This window comes from Callionymus lyra, chromosome 10 (genome assembly GCF_982586985.1).
Source record: "Callionymus lyra chromosome 10, fCalLyr1.hap1.1, whole genome shotgun sequence".
In the NCBI taxonomy this organism is placed as follows: domain Eukaryota; kingdom Metazoa; phylum Chordata; class Actinopteri; order Syngnathiformes; family Callionymidae; genus Callionymus; species Callionymus lyra.
This window is the reverse complement of record NC_141827.1, coordinates 25,804,962-25,823,520: the sequence shown is the minus strand read 5'-3', so window position 1 is coordinate 25,823,520 and position 18,559 is coordinate 25,804,962. Positions and strand designations below refer to the sequence as shown.

At 41.5% G+C, this 18,559-nt stretch overlaps 2 protein-coding genes across 2 annotated transcripts; one reads left to right on the top strand and one right to left on the bottom strand.

The window, feature by feature from the left end:
- Window positions 1-10,152: 10,152 nt before the first annotated feature.
- On the top strand, window positions 10,153-13,212 carry LOC148071234 (aflatoxin B1 aldehyde reductase member 2-like). Its single transcript, XM_087801299.1, has 7 exons — window positions 10,153-10,455; window positions 11,500-11,687; window positions 11,760-11,864; window positions 11,975-12,071; window positions 12,127-12,226; window positions 12,296-12,425; window positions 13,049-13,212. The coding sequence occupies exons 1-7, from the start codon at window positions 10,260-10,262 to the stop codon at window positions 13,208-13,210; spliced, it is 978 nt and encodes a 325-aa protein (XP_087657425.1). The 5' UTR covers window positions 10,153-10,259; the 3' UTR covers window positions 13,211-13,212.
- Window positions 13,213-13,317: 105 nt separating this feature from the next.
- Window positions 13,318-17,640, bottom strand: mrto4 (MRT4 homolog, ribosome maturation factor). Its single transcript, XM_087801300.1, has 8 exons — window positions 17,559-17,640; window positions 17,390-17,448; window positions 17,220-17,323; window positions 17,077-17,158; window positions 14,926-14,993; window positions 14,697-14,848; window positions 13,660-13,736; window positions 13,318-13,598 (listed from the first exon to the last, which is right to left on the bottom strand). Exons 1-8 carry the CDS (start codon window positions 17,584-17,586, stop codon window positions 13,452-13,454), a joined length of 717 nt encoding a protein of 238 aa, XP_087657426.1. The 5' UTR covers window positions 17,587-17,640; the 3' UTR covers window positions 13,318-13,451.
- Between the last annotated feature and the right edge of the window lie 919 nt (window positions 17,641-18,559).

The window sequence follows — 18,559 nt, the reverse complement described above, 5'->3', positions numbered from 1 at the left end:
TTACATCCATCTTTGCCTGGTTGCCAGAGCGGGCGTAATCGTTCTCTTTAAAATCGTCGAAATACCTAAAATAAAATGTTTAAAGTACAGTTAATTAAACTAGTTCATGTTTTTTAAGGAAAAAAAGCTGAAGCTCGGCTTACTCTTGCACTTCCTCTTTTGTTTTATTTGTGAAGAGCACGCCCACTTCTCCTCGTAGCTGCCTGCTCACCTGCATGTTTAAAAGGCAAAAAAAAGGGCAAAAGTGTAACCGTTAGCAAAACTTCCTCTTTTCAAGGGTCCAGATTCTTTTGTAGTTTACACACAAAGTTAAGTTTGGAACCTCTCTTGTATCCCAACCAACACCATAAAGCTTGATTCAGAATAAACTGATCCAAGCAAAAGAACTTCCTGTATTCATATCATCAATGACTAGGGTTGCAACAATACATCTACAATGACAATTATTTTGAACCAAATAGATGCTCAACAGATAACTATTTGATTTAAAAAAAACAACTTCAAAACCCATTCAGAAAAACTTAATTTTTACACTTAAATATATACCGTTACTGTAAAGAGATTCAATCTATACCATGATATGTATATGGTCATATTTTCTCAGTCCTAGACTCTTCCTTTTCTACCCCTTTTTACTGCATATTTTTAACCAAGACAAATCTTAAAACACTTTCCTAGTTGGTCAATTCCATTATCACAAATCCATGTGCATTACAAATTAAGAAGGATGAACTAAAATACTGTTTTCATGAACTATAAAAAATGAATAAGTTAAAATATTTTGCAGTACGTCTCATAAACGTGTTAAAGCTTTTTTGGTATCGTAAGTACCAAATACATGTTTTCTTGGCAGAACCAGCAAAGGCATTATATACGTGTGCGCTATCAGCGCTGAAGAAGAACCTACTTCTTGAACATTTAAAAAACACGACAACTCTTCTTATTGATACTGGAAATACTATAGATCTGAGGCGGATGAATGCAGGTTTTTAAGGGTTAACATTTACAACAAACACATCCCTGAAGTAAGGAAGTTAACAGAGGAAACAATTCGAACCAACAATACTTGAAAGACATCTCGACTTGTTTGTAGTTTAAGGCGAGTAGTTTTAGTTTGAAATAACGTGTTTCACGTTAAACTGACAACAACACACGTTCTGATATTTGAGATTGAGACATCACTATAGACCAGTGGTTATTAACGTTGTTGGAGGTACAGAACCCCACCAGTTTCAAATGCGCATACACCGAACCCCTCTTTAATGAAAAATAAAATATGATTTCTTGAATTTTGAATATCGCCGATATTTACTTTTTTTTCCTGTCCCATCCCCTGAGACAAAACAGCAGTTGGTTTTCGCGGATCGGCAACGAGCCCTGTCCCACCTTACCTGGCTTCATCCTCAAGGTAAGGGTGGTCTTAGTTGTTCAAAAAAAAAAAAAAAAATTTAAATGATGGCGGCTGAAATGCAGGAACTTAGGGATTTAGTTGCTCAATTGAGGGCTGACAATGAGAAACTTAGGCAGGAACAGGTTGCAGCTGTCCCTGGCCCTAGTACAGCCCCTTCAGTTTCCCTTCCTGCATCCTTCATCGTCAGTGCCCCTGTAGCCGAGAGACTGGTTATGGTATCACGTGATAGAAGGAGGTACAAGCCGGTATGAGGGCTCGTCACCTATCTGTTTCCGATCAGGCATTCTTCTTGTTCGATCATCTAGAAGGGGAAGCACGTGATGAAATTAAGTACCGCTCTGCTGAAGATCGTTGTGACCCAAGTAAAATCATTTCAGTGCTGCAGGAGTTATATGGATGCACAGCATCTTATGTAACGCTACAAGAGGCGTTTTTCTCCCGACGTCAACACGAGGGAGAGACTCTCCTTGAGTTCTCGCTCGCACTTATGGGTCTAATGGCATCCGTGAAGCAGCGTGCACCCACAGGCATCCCCAATGCGGAGGTACTGTTGAGGGATCAATTTGTGGAACATGTGCTGGATGGGTCACTCCGTCGGGAGTTGAAGCAGTTTGTTCGCGGGCAGCATGCCTCTACCCTACTGGAGGTCCGAAGTGAAGCCATCAGATGGGAGCGAGAAGGTTCGCCCAGCAAGGCTCGGGGTCGTAGCAACTCTCTTCCTCTGGCTGTTGGTGCTCAGTATGTGGTTCAGGGTAGATATCCGTTGGGTGTCCCTCAAGTCTCAGAGTTCAGCGAATTGAGAGAGATGCTTAAGTTGCAACAGGAGCAGTTGAACCAACTGACTCAAAACATTTCCCGTCTGCAAGGTTCACAGCAGCACAGCCGGGCAGTTTCTCGTGGTCCTATAATTTGTAGGAGATGCCAACAGCCAGGTCACTTTGCTAGGGACTGCGATGGATCACGTGCTCCGGCCCGCAGTCGACCTTCATCACCTTCTGCACAGCAGAGATCATTCCGCAGCTGCTCACACGTCGGAAAACTAGCACCCGCCGCATTGCAGAGTCACAATTCGGAGGGGGCAGTTATTGGCTCAAGTGTTCGGGCAGGCGATGTTGAAGTGTCCAAGCTCATGTCTTCCTGTCCTCATTTAGCGGTGAACATGGGCGGAGTTGCAGTCTCGTGTTTGGTGGACACGGGGTCCATGGTGTCAACCATATCGGAATCCCTCTTTTACAAAGAGTTTGAACCGTGGGGTCAAGAGCGACTCCGGGCTTGTCATTGGCTGCAGCTCACAGCAGCGAATGGTCTGGCTATCCCATATATTGGTTACCTAGAGTTGGATGTTGAGCTGTGTGGCAAGTCGTTACCTGCCTGTGGCATCTTAGTGGTTAAAGACTCACCTGGCGGTACCCATCTGCCGGCTCCAGGTGTGCTGGGGATGAATGTCATTCGCAAATGCTATGGGGAACTTTTCGGTCAGCACTGCCTGGCATTGTTTCATCTACCGGTGGTGTCTGAGGCTCCTACTGCCGTCACAGAGGCCCTCCAGAAGTGCCATGAGGCCTGTGAGTTGGCTGATCCGAGAGCAGGGAAGCTCAAGCTACGTGGTAAAAAGGCTTGGCGTATCCCTGGTGGTATGATGAAGATTGTAGCTGCCACATGCTCTGATAAGTACTCCAGCACTACAGCACTGTTTGAACCACCAGAGTCTGGCCTGCCTGCCGGACTGCTGGATTCCCCCGCGCTAGTGCCGATAGCCCGAGGCACGGCCTATGTGCCAATTTTAAATGTTGGTTCGTTGGATGTGTTGCTCTACCCCCATTCTGTTGTTGGAACCATACAGGAGGTTAAGGTCGTGAGTTTGCCAGCTGGTGTGACTGAGGTTCCGTCTGCGGTGGCCACAGTTTCTTCTCAGTCTGTTTCCTTCCCAGTGCGTGATCAGATGGCTGAATTGGAGTTTGGTCACTTTTCAACGCTTGATGCAGCGCATTTTTGGTGACCAGCAGTGTCAGTCCCTGCTGCTCTACCTAGATGACATTGTAGTTTTCTCCTCTTCCATTGAACAACATCTAGAGAGGTTGAGGTTGGTACTGGAGCGTTTGCACCATGAAGGACTGAAGTTTGGAAAGTGTGCCTTTTTCCAACAGGAAGTGCGGTATTTGGGGCACGTTATTTCTGATCAGGGTGTCTCCACAGACCCGAGCAAGATTGAAGCGGTCGCCCGCTGGCCACCCCCTACTACCGTATCGGGGCTTCGCTCCTTTCTCAGTTTTTCCAGTTACTACCGTCGCTTTGTGGACGGTTTTGCAAAGTTGGCTGCACCTCTGCACAAGTTGGTGGCAGAGCTGGCGGGTGCCAAGCCCAAAACGGCCAGCAACAGCATTGCATCCCATTGGTCCGACGAATGTCACACTAGCTTCGAGTTACTGAAGGCCAAATTAATCTCCTCACCAGTGTTGGCCTATGCAGACTTCTCCCTTCCATTTATCTTGGAAGTGGACGCCAGCTATGGTGGCCTAGGTGCTGTTCTGTCCCAACGACAAAATTATGTGGTTAGACCAATAGCTTATGCAAGCCATGGATTGAGGCCTACAGAACGAAATATGGAGAACTATAGCTCCATGAAGCTGGAGTTCTTGGCTCTCAAGTGGGCCATGACTGAAAAGTTTAGGGAGTACTTGTTGGGTCACCAGTGTGTAGTTTACACCAACAACAATCCCTTGAGCCACTTGTCCTCTGCCAAGTTGGGGGCCACGGAGCAGCGGTGGGCAGCTCAGCTGGCCTCGTTCAACTTCGAAATAAAGTATCGGTCAGGAAAAAGTAATAAGAATGCTGACGCCCTCTCCCGCCAGAACACACCGGAGCCACCAAACCTGCATACTATGGTTCATGGCACCCGGCTACCTGAGCCCTTGCAGCAAGCGCTACAATGCGGCAAAATTGTAGCCACCCAGTCGGTAGCTGCAGCCTTACCTCATCGTTCGCCGTCTGATATTGCTACCCTCCAGGCTACTGACCCAGTTATCCAGGAAGTATTGGCCTTCTGGAGGTGTCAAAGACGACCCAATAATGAGGAGCGGAGGCAGATGTCCGCTGCTGCTTTAGTGTTACTCCGTCAATGGGATCGTCTGACAGAGAGGGACGGGTTAGTTTATCGGCAACTTTTTAGACCAGATGGGGCGGAGGTGGTGCTGCAGTTGTTGTTGCCTGCTGTTTTAAAAAAGGAGGTCCTCACTGAGGTTCATCAGGGCCATGGTCATCAGGGCATTGAGAGGACTTTGGAACTTTTGCGCAGGCGTTGCTACTGGCCAGGTATGACAGCTGAGGTGGAACAGTGGTGTCAGGCATGTGAAAGGTGTCAGGTAGCAAAAGTTTGTAAGCCGGCCGCTCGTAGTTTCATGGGCCACTTGATGGCTTCTCGGCCTAATGAAATTTTAGCTATTGATTTTACTCTCCTCGAGCCAAGCCGTAATGGTTTCGAAGACATCCTGGTGATGACTGATGTATTCAGTAAATATACCTGGGCGGTCCCTACCCGTGACCAAAGGGCAACTACTGTTGCCCAGGTCCTGGTGACTGAGTGGTTTTCCAGGTTTGGGGTACCCGCTCGGATACATTCGGATCAGGGACGTAGTTTCGAGAGCACCATTATAAAACAACTGTGTGAGTTTTATGGCATTGACAAATCTCGCACCATTCCATACCATCCAGCAGGAAATGGTCAGTGTGAGCGGTTCAACCGAACACTCCATGATCTTCTGCGTACTTTGCCAGTGTCTCGGAAACATGACTGGAGCTCATGTCTACCCCAGGTCTTGTATGCCTATAACACCACACCACATCAAGCCACTGGTGAGTCCCCATTCTTGTTAATGTTTGGCCAGGAGCCCAGGCTCCCTCTTGACTTTCTCCTAGGTCGGGTTGAGACCCCCGTGGGAGGTTATATTCATGAGTGGGTTCAGGAGCATCAAACCCGACTGCAGATGGCATTTGAGGGGGCCCGTGACCAATTAAAGGTGGCCGCGGAGCGCCGTAAGAGAAATCATGATCAACATGTCCAGCATGCTCCTCTGAAGGAGGGCCAGTTCGTTTGGTTGCGGGAGCTTGGTGTGCGGGGCCGCCACAAGATCCAAGATCAGTGGTCGTCTGTCATACACCTTGTCTTGAGGGTACCGAAAGAAGGGGGCTCGGTATACACCATCGCCCCAAAAGATGATGCAGATAGAACCAGGCAGGTCCATCGTTCCTTGTTAAAAGCCGTAGTTGGTGTCGATCCTTCGTGTGAACCTCCCGCTGTTCCCTCTTCATCTCCGCCCGAGTCAATTCAGTCAGAAGATGAACTTTCATCTGAATGTGACTGGCTGGTTTTAAGGACCGAGAGCTTTTCACCCATTTCTGTCCAGGCTGGAGCTCCAATCCATACTAGCCCCAGAGGTCAACCTTCAACCTCTGTGCACCCTGATCCTATGGTGGACAGGCCCCGTCTTCTCCCTTCGGTCGGCAGAGAAACTGTGCGGCGTACAGTGAGGTCAACTGCGGGTCAGCACTCTAATGTTCACCATCTTCCACGGCCGTTAGCAGACCCTGAACAAGGATCTACTAGTCCTTCCAACTCAGTGTTTAACTGTTGCTGCACTGTTTAGACCGTGGCAGTAAACTCGGTCATTGTGTCCGGTTATTCCATCGTCGGGCCGACGATTCAATTGTTGGGGGGAGATTGTAGCAGGACGAGGTTGTTGGCATTCCAGCCAATCCCGTCTTAGCCTGCTGGTTAAAAGGAGGCGGTGCGCACACTTCTCCCTCGCTCTGAATGGCTGGAGGCTGAGTTCCCACCTCAATCAGCGTCCTACGCTTCCGCTTCCGGGGTCAGAGGTAGGCTGTTAGCGACGACTGTGGTTCTCTCGTGGTGTTCTGTCCAGCTCTGTGGTAAGCTCATTGATCCTTTTGATAGATTCCTCTCTGGGTGTGTGCTTGGCTGCGTGTTGCTTCCCCTCTGCAACTTCTTTACGAAGTGGGTGACGCCGTTTCGTGCCGTGCTCCCCAGGAATGTTTTGATCGGTATGTGGCTAGGTGATTAGCACATATGGAGCTTTCCTCCTCCGGTTTTTTAGTTTATTTTTAACTCTGCTTTTATTGATCCCCCTAGGTCACTTAGCGCAGCCTCCGCTAAGACCACCCGCTTATTTCACTGCTGTTTTGTCTTGGGTTGTTTTATTTAAACTTCACCCGGAACTGCTGGGACGGATCGGGTGGCAACGATTCGCCCCTCCCGACCACCTCTGTGTCCCGACGGCCGACTGTGCGTGTGTGTGATTGGCTAATCGCACTAAGTCGAGCGAGCGACAGCGGACTGAGGCTCGGTGTCGCAGTTCACCCCGGACTCTTGAGTTCTTGTGTTCATTTTTGTTTACGTTTATTTCAATTGTGTCTGTTTCTTTCCGTGTGATTATTTTGATCATTCTATGTTTTGATGATTTGTCATTTGTTTAGTTTTACAGTTAAAGTATATTCATTTGTATTTTGTTCGTCATTGTCGTCACTCATTGTTAACGTTTCACTCTCTATCTGCTCAGGAGCTGCCGTACTGCGGTGTCGGATTGGTGTCCCGGTGATGGTGTTTCCCCCCTTTCTTTTGCACGTGGGTTTTGTTTGTAGTGTTCCCAGGGATCCCCCCTTTTCGTCGGGCATCTCTCACCGTAGGTGTCTGCCCTGAGCAAGGGTAGTCGTAACCAGCACTGTTTTATTGTTGTGGTAAATTAATATAAAGAAATAATAAATATTCTTTCTGAATTACTGTCTCTGCTCCTTCCCACAAATGAACCTATGTGCTGAACTTTATATTAATATCCTCTGGGTGAAATTCCCAGGGTGGCGTTGTTGAACACATAAATTACATAAATAATACTCTATCTGTGCTCGTGTCGCCACATTTATATAGACAGGTTCAGCCAATCAACTGCTAGACGTGAGAATGTCGCTGATTGGCCACTTTAATGTTACAATTAAGACCATAAACCCTAATATATTACAACCGTTTTTCAATAATATGACAACAAATGTCAATAGTATGAAAATTAGAAAATGTTTATTGCCAGTAGTGTTAAAAAAACACGATTTTTTTTTGTAGTGCATACATTATACAAATATGACAATTAAAAAAATGACTCGTTCAATAAAGTGGGCATATGTACATTTAATAATTGATTTAATTGATTTTAAAAAATCGAAACCTAAATAATTACTGAGGTGTTTATGATCCGAACTACAGACAAGTTATTGAAAGGGGAATATTCTAACTTTTTTTTTTTGAAAAGCGAATTATTTCGGAACTCGAATGATTTTTATTTCATTATACAGTTGTGCTTTATTATTAGTAAAACAGCTTCAGCCAATCAGCGGCTTTGTCACATGTAGCGCGGACCCTTCCGTTGGTCTCAAAGTCACGTGTGTCGTCAGACCAGGAAATGAAAGAACGGAAAGTGATTATGTTGACGAAGATCGTCTTTTTGTCAATATAAATGTTTTATGTGTGGTAAAAAGTATCATGTAAACGTTCTGTTGACGTTTCTTTAACCCATAAAAAATATGTTAAAGAGACGTTCGCGTATGACGCGTGTGACGTCATTGTAACCCAGCCGTTTATTTGTTGTTTTATGTTTCAATTAGTTTCACTGGAAGTATATAATTAAACCCAGTTGTTATTTTCGTGTTTTATGTTTTATTACTTTTCAATGCATGTATCGCATTAAGACACTGTCGCTTTAAGACGGCCATTGTTTTTACCTGCGTTCCACGGATGAGACGCGTGGTGTTCAGATGCTTCAGCGGCTCAGAGACTGAGACACGTGTGTGCCAACGCTCCTGCAATTTGACTGAATACACTCGCTTATCACTCCTAGGTGAGCCTAAACAATAAGTTTATATTATTGTTTATATTGCTGTGTGTAAATGAATGTTGTGTCGAAGCAGCTATTTAAGTTTTTGTGTGAAACTTGAAGCATTGTTTTATAACTTTGAGGTGACCATCTGCAGCACCGGGGTGCCTCAAGGGACAGTGCTGTCACCTTTCCTTTTTCCCTCTACACGGCGGACTTTACCTATGACTCCAGCAGCTGTCACCTCCAGAAGTTTTCCGACGACTAGGCCATTGTGGGCTGCGTGTCTGGGGGGGGCGAGCTGGAGTACAGGTCAGTCATCAAGGACTTTGTTGACTGGTGTGGGAGCAACTACCTTTGCTTAAACACCGGTAAGACAAGGGAGATGGTGATTGACTTCAGGAAAAAGTCCCCACCACATCAACCGGTGAGCATCCAGGGCTCGGACATTGAGCTGGTGGACAGCTTCAAATACCTGGGTGTTCACCTCAACAATAAACTGAACTGGTCCACACACATCAACGCCGTGTATAAGAAGGGCCGAAGTCGCCTCCACCTCCGGGGGAGACTGAGGTCCTTCGGAGTGTGACCACTTTTAAGGACCTTTTATGACTCCGTGGTAGCCTCTGCTATCCACTACGCTGTGGTCTGCTGGGGAGCAGGCAGCACGGACCGGGACAGGAAGAGACTGAACAGGCTGGTCACGAGGGCCGGCTCTGTCCTGGGCCGCTCGCTGGACTCGGTGGAGGAGGTGGGAGAGAGGAGGACACTCTCCAGACTATCCTCCATCAGGGACAACGCTCTCCACCCACTGCACCTGACCGTGGAGGAGCTGGCCAGCTCCTTCAGTGGCAGGCTCAGGCACCCCCAGTGTAGGACGGAGCGTTATAGAAGGTCCTTCATCCCAACTGGTGTCAGGATATTTAACTCTCTACTTTAAATATCCTGATGCTAATCCGTAGTGTGTTTTTCTTCTCGTGTGCTTTTTATCTTATTTTTTTTCCGTTTTTTATTCTATTTTATTTTATTTTTATTCTATTTTATTTTGTTAATATTGTCAAATTTCTAATTTTGTAAATAATTTGTATATTCTTAAGATCGTTTTTATTTTGTATTATCTCTTTTATTATTTCTTTTTTCCTTGCACTTTATTTTTTTCAACTGCGCTGTTGTGAAAGTGTTTCCCCTCTGGGGATGAATAAAGCTTTTCTATTCTATTCTTTATTCAAGTGTATATTTTCGATAGTATTTTATATTGTACTGTTTCACTTTGTTTTCGCTCCTGCAATTTGACTGAATACACTCGCTTATCACTCCTGGCGGCTCAGAGACTGAGACACGGCTTCACCTGTTCTTTGATGGTTCCTGTCACCGAAGGAGGAAGAGTAAACATCTGTCTGCTCAACAACGACTTCCAGGACCAACTTGAGTATTCCAGGATTTGTACTCACTCTTTTCACTTTTATTTTGCTGGCCAGCACAACAAACAGACATTATTAATTTTGTTTAAAGACAATACATTTTTCCAGCCAAGGAGGTTATTTTGTTTTTGTTTGGTTATTTGAATACTGTGTGAAATTATATGTTGTTTATATTTTATAATAGGAGACAATAAATATTTATTTTCTCTACTGTGTGTGGTGGATGAATGTGCTTCTGTCCACAATTATTTAATTTACTGGACTGATAGTAAATTGCTATCAACCCTACCTTTCCACATTGGTTACATCATCACGTAGGAAGTGGGGGGACCGATATTGTAGGGGGGACCGATATTGTACCTACACCGTTCGTGAACCAAATCGCTCGCAGTTGAAAAAGCAACTTAAGTTGAGACTTCCTGCTCGACCTTTAACCTCCGCCACTGCTGGGCTAGCACGCGCTGTTTACTAGCCGTCAGCAGCTTGTGCTCGCGCACCAGAAGTCTCACTTTCCACGCACACTTTCTGCGAGGTTGTGTCTCCCGGAGAAACATGTCGGCAACTCAGGCTCAGAAACCCGTGTCCTTACTTGGAACCATGGCGTTCGGTGGTCGAGCTGACGCCGAGCAGAGCCAGGAGATGGTGAAGGCTTTCCTGGAGAGAGGACACACACGCGTGGACACAGCCTTCATGTACGCGGACGGGAAATCCGAGACTGTTATCGGAGGAATGAACCTGCCCAGGAAAGGTGAGGTAGAGTCACACCTGCAGACCACAGGGGCTACAGCTGCCATCTTTCTTCTTCTACGACTAAATCTTTGTACTCACCAAGTCTCATGATCACTAAAGTACTTTTTTTCTGGGTTACTTTTATTTCGTTTACAAGTAATTTTGAAATAGTAATGTTAATAGTAATATGGATATAAAAACACACCAAATAAAGCCACTCAGATTTTCTCATTATTCATCTGTATTTCTTTCTTATGTTGTTTTCCCCCAAGTTCTTAAATATAATAATAATAATAATACATTTTATTTAAAGGCGCCTTTCTTGACACTCAAGGTCACCATACATAGGTTACATACATAAAACATTTTAAAACACAACAATAAAATATGTATAAATAAAAAGTAGCAGACAAGGGTAGAGGAATAGCATCTAATGGAATAAGCAGTTTTAAACAGATGTGTATTCTAAAATAAAAGCGTTTTGTAAATACAAACACCACGTATACTGCATGTCGTAATTCTCGTTTTAGTTGTTGATATAAACAAAATGTGTGTGTGAATACATTTTCACTGACTATAGTATAAAAGTGTAAGAAGTGTTTGTGTGTGTGTATATATATATATATATATATATATATATATATATATATATTTTAATATATATTAAACTTTTTTTTTTTTTACTCACAATTTGTTTATTTTTGTGTTGAAATTAAACTTATGGCCAATGACTCAGTCACTACATCTTCTGCAGTCCAAGGAACAATAAAATCCAAGCGATATCCCTGCGATGACTGAGGACAAGAGGAGACAGTGGACTCTAGCGGCTTTAAAAGTTGATGTCTTGAATTGAAAGCAGTTACAACTTTGTCAAGATTCATACGGTCTGTAAATTCTGAAACACCAGAGTCAAGTACTCGACAATAATACAAATATACCCTTCCTTATTATTCTAATATATCGTATCATTGCCCCTGTATCACTATACGTATCATCCGATTGTTTCCAATACATTATCCTACATTCATATCTATGTGTTAAATGTTTGTTTTTTCATTGGCAGTTAGCATCGCCACCAAGGCTAACCCCTGGGAGGGTAAAACACTGAAACCGGAAAGTGTTCGCTCACAGCTGGAGGCCTCTCTGAAGAAACTGAAGACGGACTGTGTAGAACTTTTCTACCTGCACGCCCCTGACCACCAGACCCCCATCCAGGACACGCTTCGAGCCTGCGATGAGCTCCACAAAGAAGTAATGAAACTCCTCTAAGGGTACTTATCGTAATCATGCCAGCAATAAACTAGTCCTGTTCATCACTTGCAGGGAAAGTTCAAGGAGTTTGGTCTCTCTAACTACGCCTCGTGGGAAGTGGCTGAAATCGCTTCTATCTGTAGACACAACAACTGGGTCGTCCCGACTGTGTATCAGGTGATCACGACTCATTGTGTAATCTGGCTACAATATTTGAAGCTCTGCAGGCTCATTCATTTGTGTTATAAATGTGAAATAATGAATGATTGACCTTTGACCCCTCACAGGGGATGTACAATGCTACCACAAGACAGGTGGAGACGGAGCTGCTTCCATGTTTGAGATACTTCGGGATGAGGTTTTATGCGTATAATCCTCTTGCAGGTACAGTTTGTTACGGTTAAGTTTATTCAGCAACTATTTTAACATGTATTATCAGGCGGTCTTCTCACTGGGAAGTACCACTATGTAGACCAAGATGCTTCTCAACCTGAAGGCCGTTTCTTTGGGAACAGCTGGGCTGCTGCCTACAGGGACAGGTAATGGACTTCTTTTTTTTGTTTTTAAATCAAGAGGCTCTTTTCATTCAGGCCCTTTTCTGATGCAAGATACTGGAAGCAAAGTCACTTTGAGGCGATCGAGTTGGTGTTGAAAGCGATGGAGAATGCATACGGCGCAAACAAACCTACTCTGACATCTGCTGCCATGCGCTGGATGTACCATCACTCCCAGCTCAAGGTAACGTCCAGTTATTTTTCATTAGTTCAAGTCAGATTGTTTGATTAAACCTTGACCTGACCCTCGTATGTCGACTCTTTCGAATACTTCTTTCATTGAAGAACATTTGAGTGAATAGTTGTGTTCCTTATTGGTTTGGTTTAAAAATTTTGTGTGAAATTAGAAAATGTTAACTCTAAGCTTTTTATCTTCATCTTAAATATAGGTAATTTTGTGATAATTAATTCCTTAAGAGTCTACATGTGTTTCCACATCATTTATATTAAAGTATTTTTATTGTAAAATGTCTGGTAAGGTGCATTTGACGTTTAAAAAACATCACATCACCATTTAATTACCTTTTTTTAATAAAACATTAACTATTAAACATTTATATATAATTAAATGTGACACTCATGTCAGACAGTAAACCTACAACATTGTAAAATGTTATATTTGAGTTTAAATTGAGAAACAATTAAAGGTTCATCTATACTTGACCCTTGTGTGTTGAGACTACCTTGACATTTCTTTCAACTATATAACATCTTGGAATTTTTTGGGGGGGGCAATATACTGAGTTTACTGTACTGAGCGTTTGGTTTTGAATTGCATCATCAAGTTTTAATCCTGCCTCCTCACAGGGTGAACTAGGAGACGGAGTGATCATCGGCATGTCGACGATGGAGCAGCTGAAGGAGAACCTGACGGTTGCAGAAGAGGGTCCGCTGGATGAAAGAGTCGTTGAAGCTTTTAAAGAAGCCTGGAACATCGTGTCTCACGAGTGTCCAAACTATTTCAGATAAAACTCAAGACGACTGGGATTAATCTTCCTCTAATGTACACAAATCAATCAGTGTTTTGATTATAAACGGAAATGATTTTGAGGTCAGCGATTGTGGAACTCATTGACTCACAGAAACAAGTTTATATTGGTTGAAAATGGAGCAACATTACAGTTTGTTTGAGAGCAGCAACAATAAATGTTGCACATGATGAAAAAAAAGCTAAAAAGTAGAATCGAATGTTAAAGTCCTTGCAGAAATTTCATTCTGCATCATCATCATCATCTTCGTCATCCTCCTCCTGCATGGGCTCCTCTTTACCGCTTAGATTCAGAAACTCCCCCGTCTCAGAGTGCCACATGGATTTGATCTGTACCTTGAACTCCGCCATTTCAATTCCAATCAATTTCTAGGAACAAATAAAGCAGTTTTAGTTTCATTTATTGACTGGCATCTTGTCAGAAACCTACCAGAATACGGGCTTGTTCAGGAGTCAGCGTGTCACCCTCCTTGCAGACTCTGTGGTCCTGCAGCAGCGTCACCACACCTTCAGGATGTTTAAACACAGTTAATAACTCACCAAAGATGCTTTTATTTCTCAGGGCTCAAGTGGGTTTCTTAGCATATGAGAGAGATTTATAGGTTCTGCTCCCTGCAGAGACTAAAAGCACTTTCAAATATGAAGCGTCCACTACTTGACTAAGGCTGAACGCTTATTGAAAAAAATATTGTGATTGCGATTATTTTATCAAAGTCATTTTTATGCAATTTTTAAATCTAATACAATAAATTATTAACTTTACATCAAAATGTATGCAATTTTTAAATCTAATACAATAAATTATTAAATTTACATCAAAATGTATTTCTCTTAGATTCTCAATATGGATTTATGAAGTCTTTTTATGATGAAGGCAAATTAAGCATACCTTAAAATAAAGGGAGTAGGTTTATTTAGTTTATGTTTGTAAACAAACATATTCACTGCAAACACTGAAAACTAGTGTAAAAACGTGCTAAAAGTGTAATGTAAACATTTACATTTATGAGTCAATAATAAGTCATAGAAACTAGTCAGTCATTATTTTCCTTACTGCATATTTTTGCACAGTTTCTCGTGTGTTTAAGTGCATTTCCTGTCATACACAATAATATATTATCATTAAAACAATTTGAATTGTGTGATTGCATAAGGTAACTTTAATGAGCACACACAAACACGCCGGTGGTTCGCGCACACACAGACACACGTCTCGATTCAAATGTGCGAACCGATGTCAGGATGTAAAGTTGTTGAAAACACTGTAGTTTGTTTCTTATGCTGCTCTTTAGCTTCTCTAGACGTCACTGATCACAGGTTCAAGCGTCTCTCTCCTCTTGCTCCGCTCGCAAGTCAAAACCTTTGCGATGTAATTATCGCATTTTTGAATATAGCGATTATATTGCGAATACGATTAAACGTTCAGCACATTTTATTATTTTTAAAGGTGCTTTTCCTCCAGCTTACCTTTTTTAAGAGCTGTGGGAAGACCAAGTTGCCGTAGCTGAGGTTCCATTGAGTGAGTGAAATGTTCCAGAGGACCAGCATCCAGAGTTACATCCATCTTTGCCTGGTTGCCAGAGCGGGCGTAATCGTTCTCTTTAAAATCGTCGAAATACCTAAAATAAAATGTTTAAAGTACAGTTAATTAAACTAGTTCATGTTTTTTAAGGAAAAAAGCTGAAGCTCGGCTTACTCTTGCACTTCCTCTTTTGTTTTATTTGTGAAGAGCACGCCCACTTCTCCTCGTAGCTGCCTGCTCACCTGCATGTTTAAAAGGCAAAAAAAAGGGCAAAAGTGTAACCGTTAGCAAAACTTTCTCTTTTCAAGGGTCCAGATTCTTTTGTAGTTTACACACAAAGTTAAGTTTGGAACCTCTCTTGTATCCCAACCAACACCATAAAGCTTGATTCAGAATAAACTGATCCAAGCAAAAGAACTTCCTGTATTCATATCATCAATGACTAGGGTTGCAACAATACATCTACAATGACAATCATTTTGAACCAAATAGATGCTCAACAGATATTTAACTATTTGATTTAAAAAAAACAACTTCAAAACCCATTCAGAAAAACTTAATTTTTACACTTAAATATATACCGTTACTGTAAAGGGATTCAATCTATACCATGATATGTATATGGTCATATTTTCTCAGTCCTAGACTCTTCCTTTTCTACCCCTTTTTACTGCATTTTTTTTAAACCAAGACAAATCTTAAAACACTTTCCTAGTTGGTCAATTCCATTATCACAAAACCATGTGCATTACAAATTAAGAAGGATGAACTAAAATACTGTTTTCATGAACTATAAAAAATGAATAAGTTAAATATTTTGCAGTACGTCTCATAAACGTGTTAAAGCTTTTTTGGTATCGTAAGTACCAAATACATGTTTTCTTGGCAGAACCAGCAAAGGCATTATATACGTGTGCACTATCAGCGCTGAAGAAGAACCTACTTCTTGAACATTTAAAAAACACGACAACTCTTCTTATTGATACTGGAAATACTATAGATCTGAGGCGGATGAATGCAGGTTTTTAAGGGTTAACATTTACAACAAACACATCCCTGAAGTAAGGAAGTTAACAGAGGAAACAATTCGAACCAACAATACTTGAAAGACATCTCGACTTGTTTGTAGTTTAAGGCGAGTAGTTTTAGTTTGAAATAACGTGTTTCACGTTAAACTGACAACAACACACGTTCTGATATTTGAGATAAGACATCACTATAGACCAGTGGTTCTTAACGTTGTTGGAGGTACCGAACCCCACCAGTTTCATATACGCATACACCGAACCCCTCTTTAATGAAAAATAAAATATGATTTCTTGTATTCCCCGTCTCCATGCAGCTTCAAGAAGTGTTCCTTTAGTTTTGCCGGTGCGAGAATAGAGTTGCTCAACTTGGCTTTGAAAATCATGAGGATTTTCCGTGATACATGTGAATCCATGTTGTACATATTTGTCCGTCCACTTTCTTCTTTTGCCCGACAAGGTTAGTATGGATTAAAATATCAACAAAGGAATAACACGACGTACTACCACGACAGTCACACTAAATTCCCCTCAGCACAGGTTGGCAAAGCAGTGTAGCATGATCATCTGTAGCCAGGGATGGCCAAGCGAATCATCACGAATTTACACGATAATTCGGGTGTGTCCGAACCGCGGCGGAGGCTCTGCCGAACCCCTAGGGTTCGATCGACTGGTTGACTGACCAGAAGCAAGAATCACAGAAATCTTTGAAAGGTTATTTATTTACCCACTTCTAACATACGATATAGATTTTTTTTATCCCTCATCACCAATGTTGAAATTTGTGATTAGTGTTTATTTACACATTTATAAGAAAATGTTTGAAGAATGTTTGTTATTATACTTTAAGGTTCATCATCACTGAATGTATAATAGTTGTTGGTTTTGATTATTTTGCATCTTTATGGAAGAAAAGTGACCATTGCAACTCTTTAAATGTAAAACGATTGTTGGTTTTGTTATTTAATAAAGTTGTGTACTTCAAAGTAAAGGCTACTTTTTTTAAACCATGGTATCGAAAAGAATATACAGGTATTGGTATTGACTTCTGAAATTTCGGTACCACAACCCTTCTTAGTATATCCATTCATCATTGCTTAAGAGGATTTTCCCAAAGGACCAACGAAGTTTAAATTCATTATTTTGTCGTTTTATTACAACTTCAAGAGTGTGATTCATCTTAACTCTCAGTCATCATGACATGTTTATTTTAAAGCATCGAGTTTTACTTTCTGGTAACATTATGGGTCATTAAGCTATAATTTTAAACAAAGAAACATCTTAGAAACATCTTTCATACCTTGCACAGGTTATCCCTGTATTCGTCAGTCTCTCCCTTCCCCAGGGCCACAACCATCACTTTATTCTTCCCGAAGAAGAATCTGTTGAAAGAAGCAAACGTTGAATGGACTCATCCTGACCTGGTTCACGGCTGTCATGTACCTGCTGTGTTTCCACGCTGTTCTGATGTCTTTCAATTTGGTGTTCCTCATGTTTTCAACCGAGAAGATAAACAAGTGCTTGTAGGTGTCCACGCATGATCGTAACTGTGGGAAGGAAATGTAAGTCAGTTAAAGCGGGTCAATGTAATGAAATAAAACTATAAATCTTACATCTTCAATAAGTTTCTGTTTGGACTCCAGTCCCTTCTTGACTGTTTTTGTTAAGGAAACTGCAAAACAAAAGATCGCGAATCAATCATGGGTAAAATAAACTTTTAAAGTAAATCCATATGAATGTTAAAAGAACAAAAATGCGAACATAAATGGATAAATTGTTAACCTTTCTTATCCCTCTTTGACTTCGGCATGGCTGTTTCTCACGATGGCTGGTGGCGCACATGTGAACAAATAGGACCCCGAATGTTTTCCGTCAACGAAAGGTGTCCTAGTAGAGCCTGAATAAAAAGAATAATAACAAACAATTAATATATGTACATATATTTAAAATAATAATCATTACATTAATAAGCAAATGTTAAGATACAGATGTTTTAAAAAATTTAAAAACATTTTCGAAAAGCAGGCACGCGAAAATAACATCATCCAGTAGAGGGCGGTCAGGCCACGAACATTTTTGTTTCTAGTCTTAAGTTAATACATCAAAATGTAGTATTTTATTATTTGCTTGACTTTTTTTTTTAATATTCTGACATTTCTATAAGGTATACAAATATTCACATATGTGTATGTTATATATAATATTAAAATTAATATATTACATAAAAAATAAACGCGTCATATAACTGAACAAGTTAAATAAGTGATCATATTAATTATGACATTAACGACCAAAAAGACCCGGCCAAATTGGAAAAAAAGAATTTGGAATTAAATTGAGCGTAAATGCTACATTAATATTATATGAGAACGTTTAATAAAATATTGAAGACATTGAATACAACTACAGTACTACCATTAACTTATAATCCTGCCTGCCTGGAGGCATTCATTTATCTAAATAAACCTTTTAAAAATGAATCTGTATGATAAGTGTATTTTTCGTGTTTAAATAAGACTATATGCACTATGAGTAATATGTTCCAATATTACACCACGAGCAATGTACAGATGTCAAACCGAAAACTACAAATAATCTTTTATTTGGAATTTTTTTTAAATAAGGCAGACTGAAATTTTCACCACCTGATCTAAGGTCATCTTATGATTTCTGGAAATATTGTATAGTTTCTTAGATGTAAGGAAGTAAGTAAGTAATAGTTATTTGTAAAGCGCCTTTCTAGACCAGGGTCACAAAGCGCTTGAAGGTGAAAAAGTTCTGAG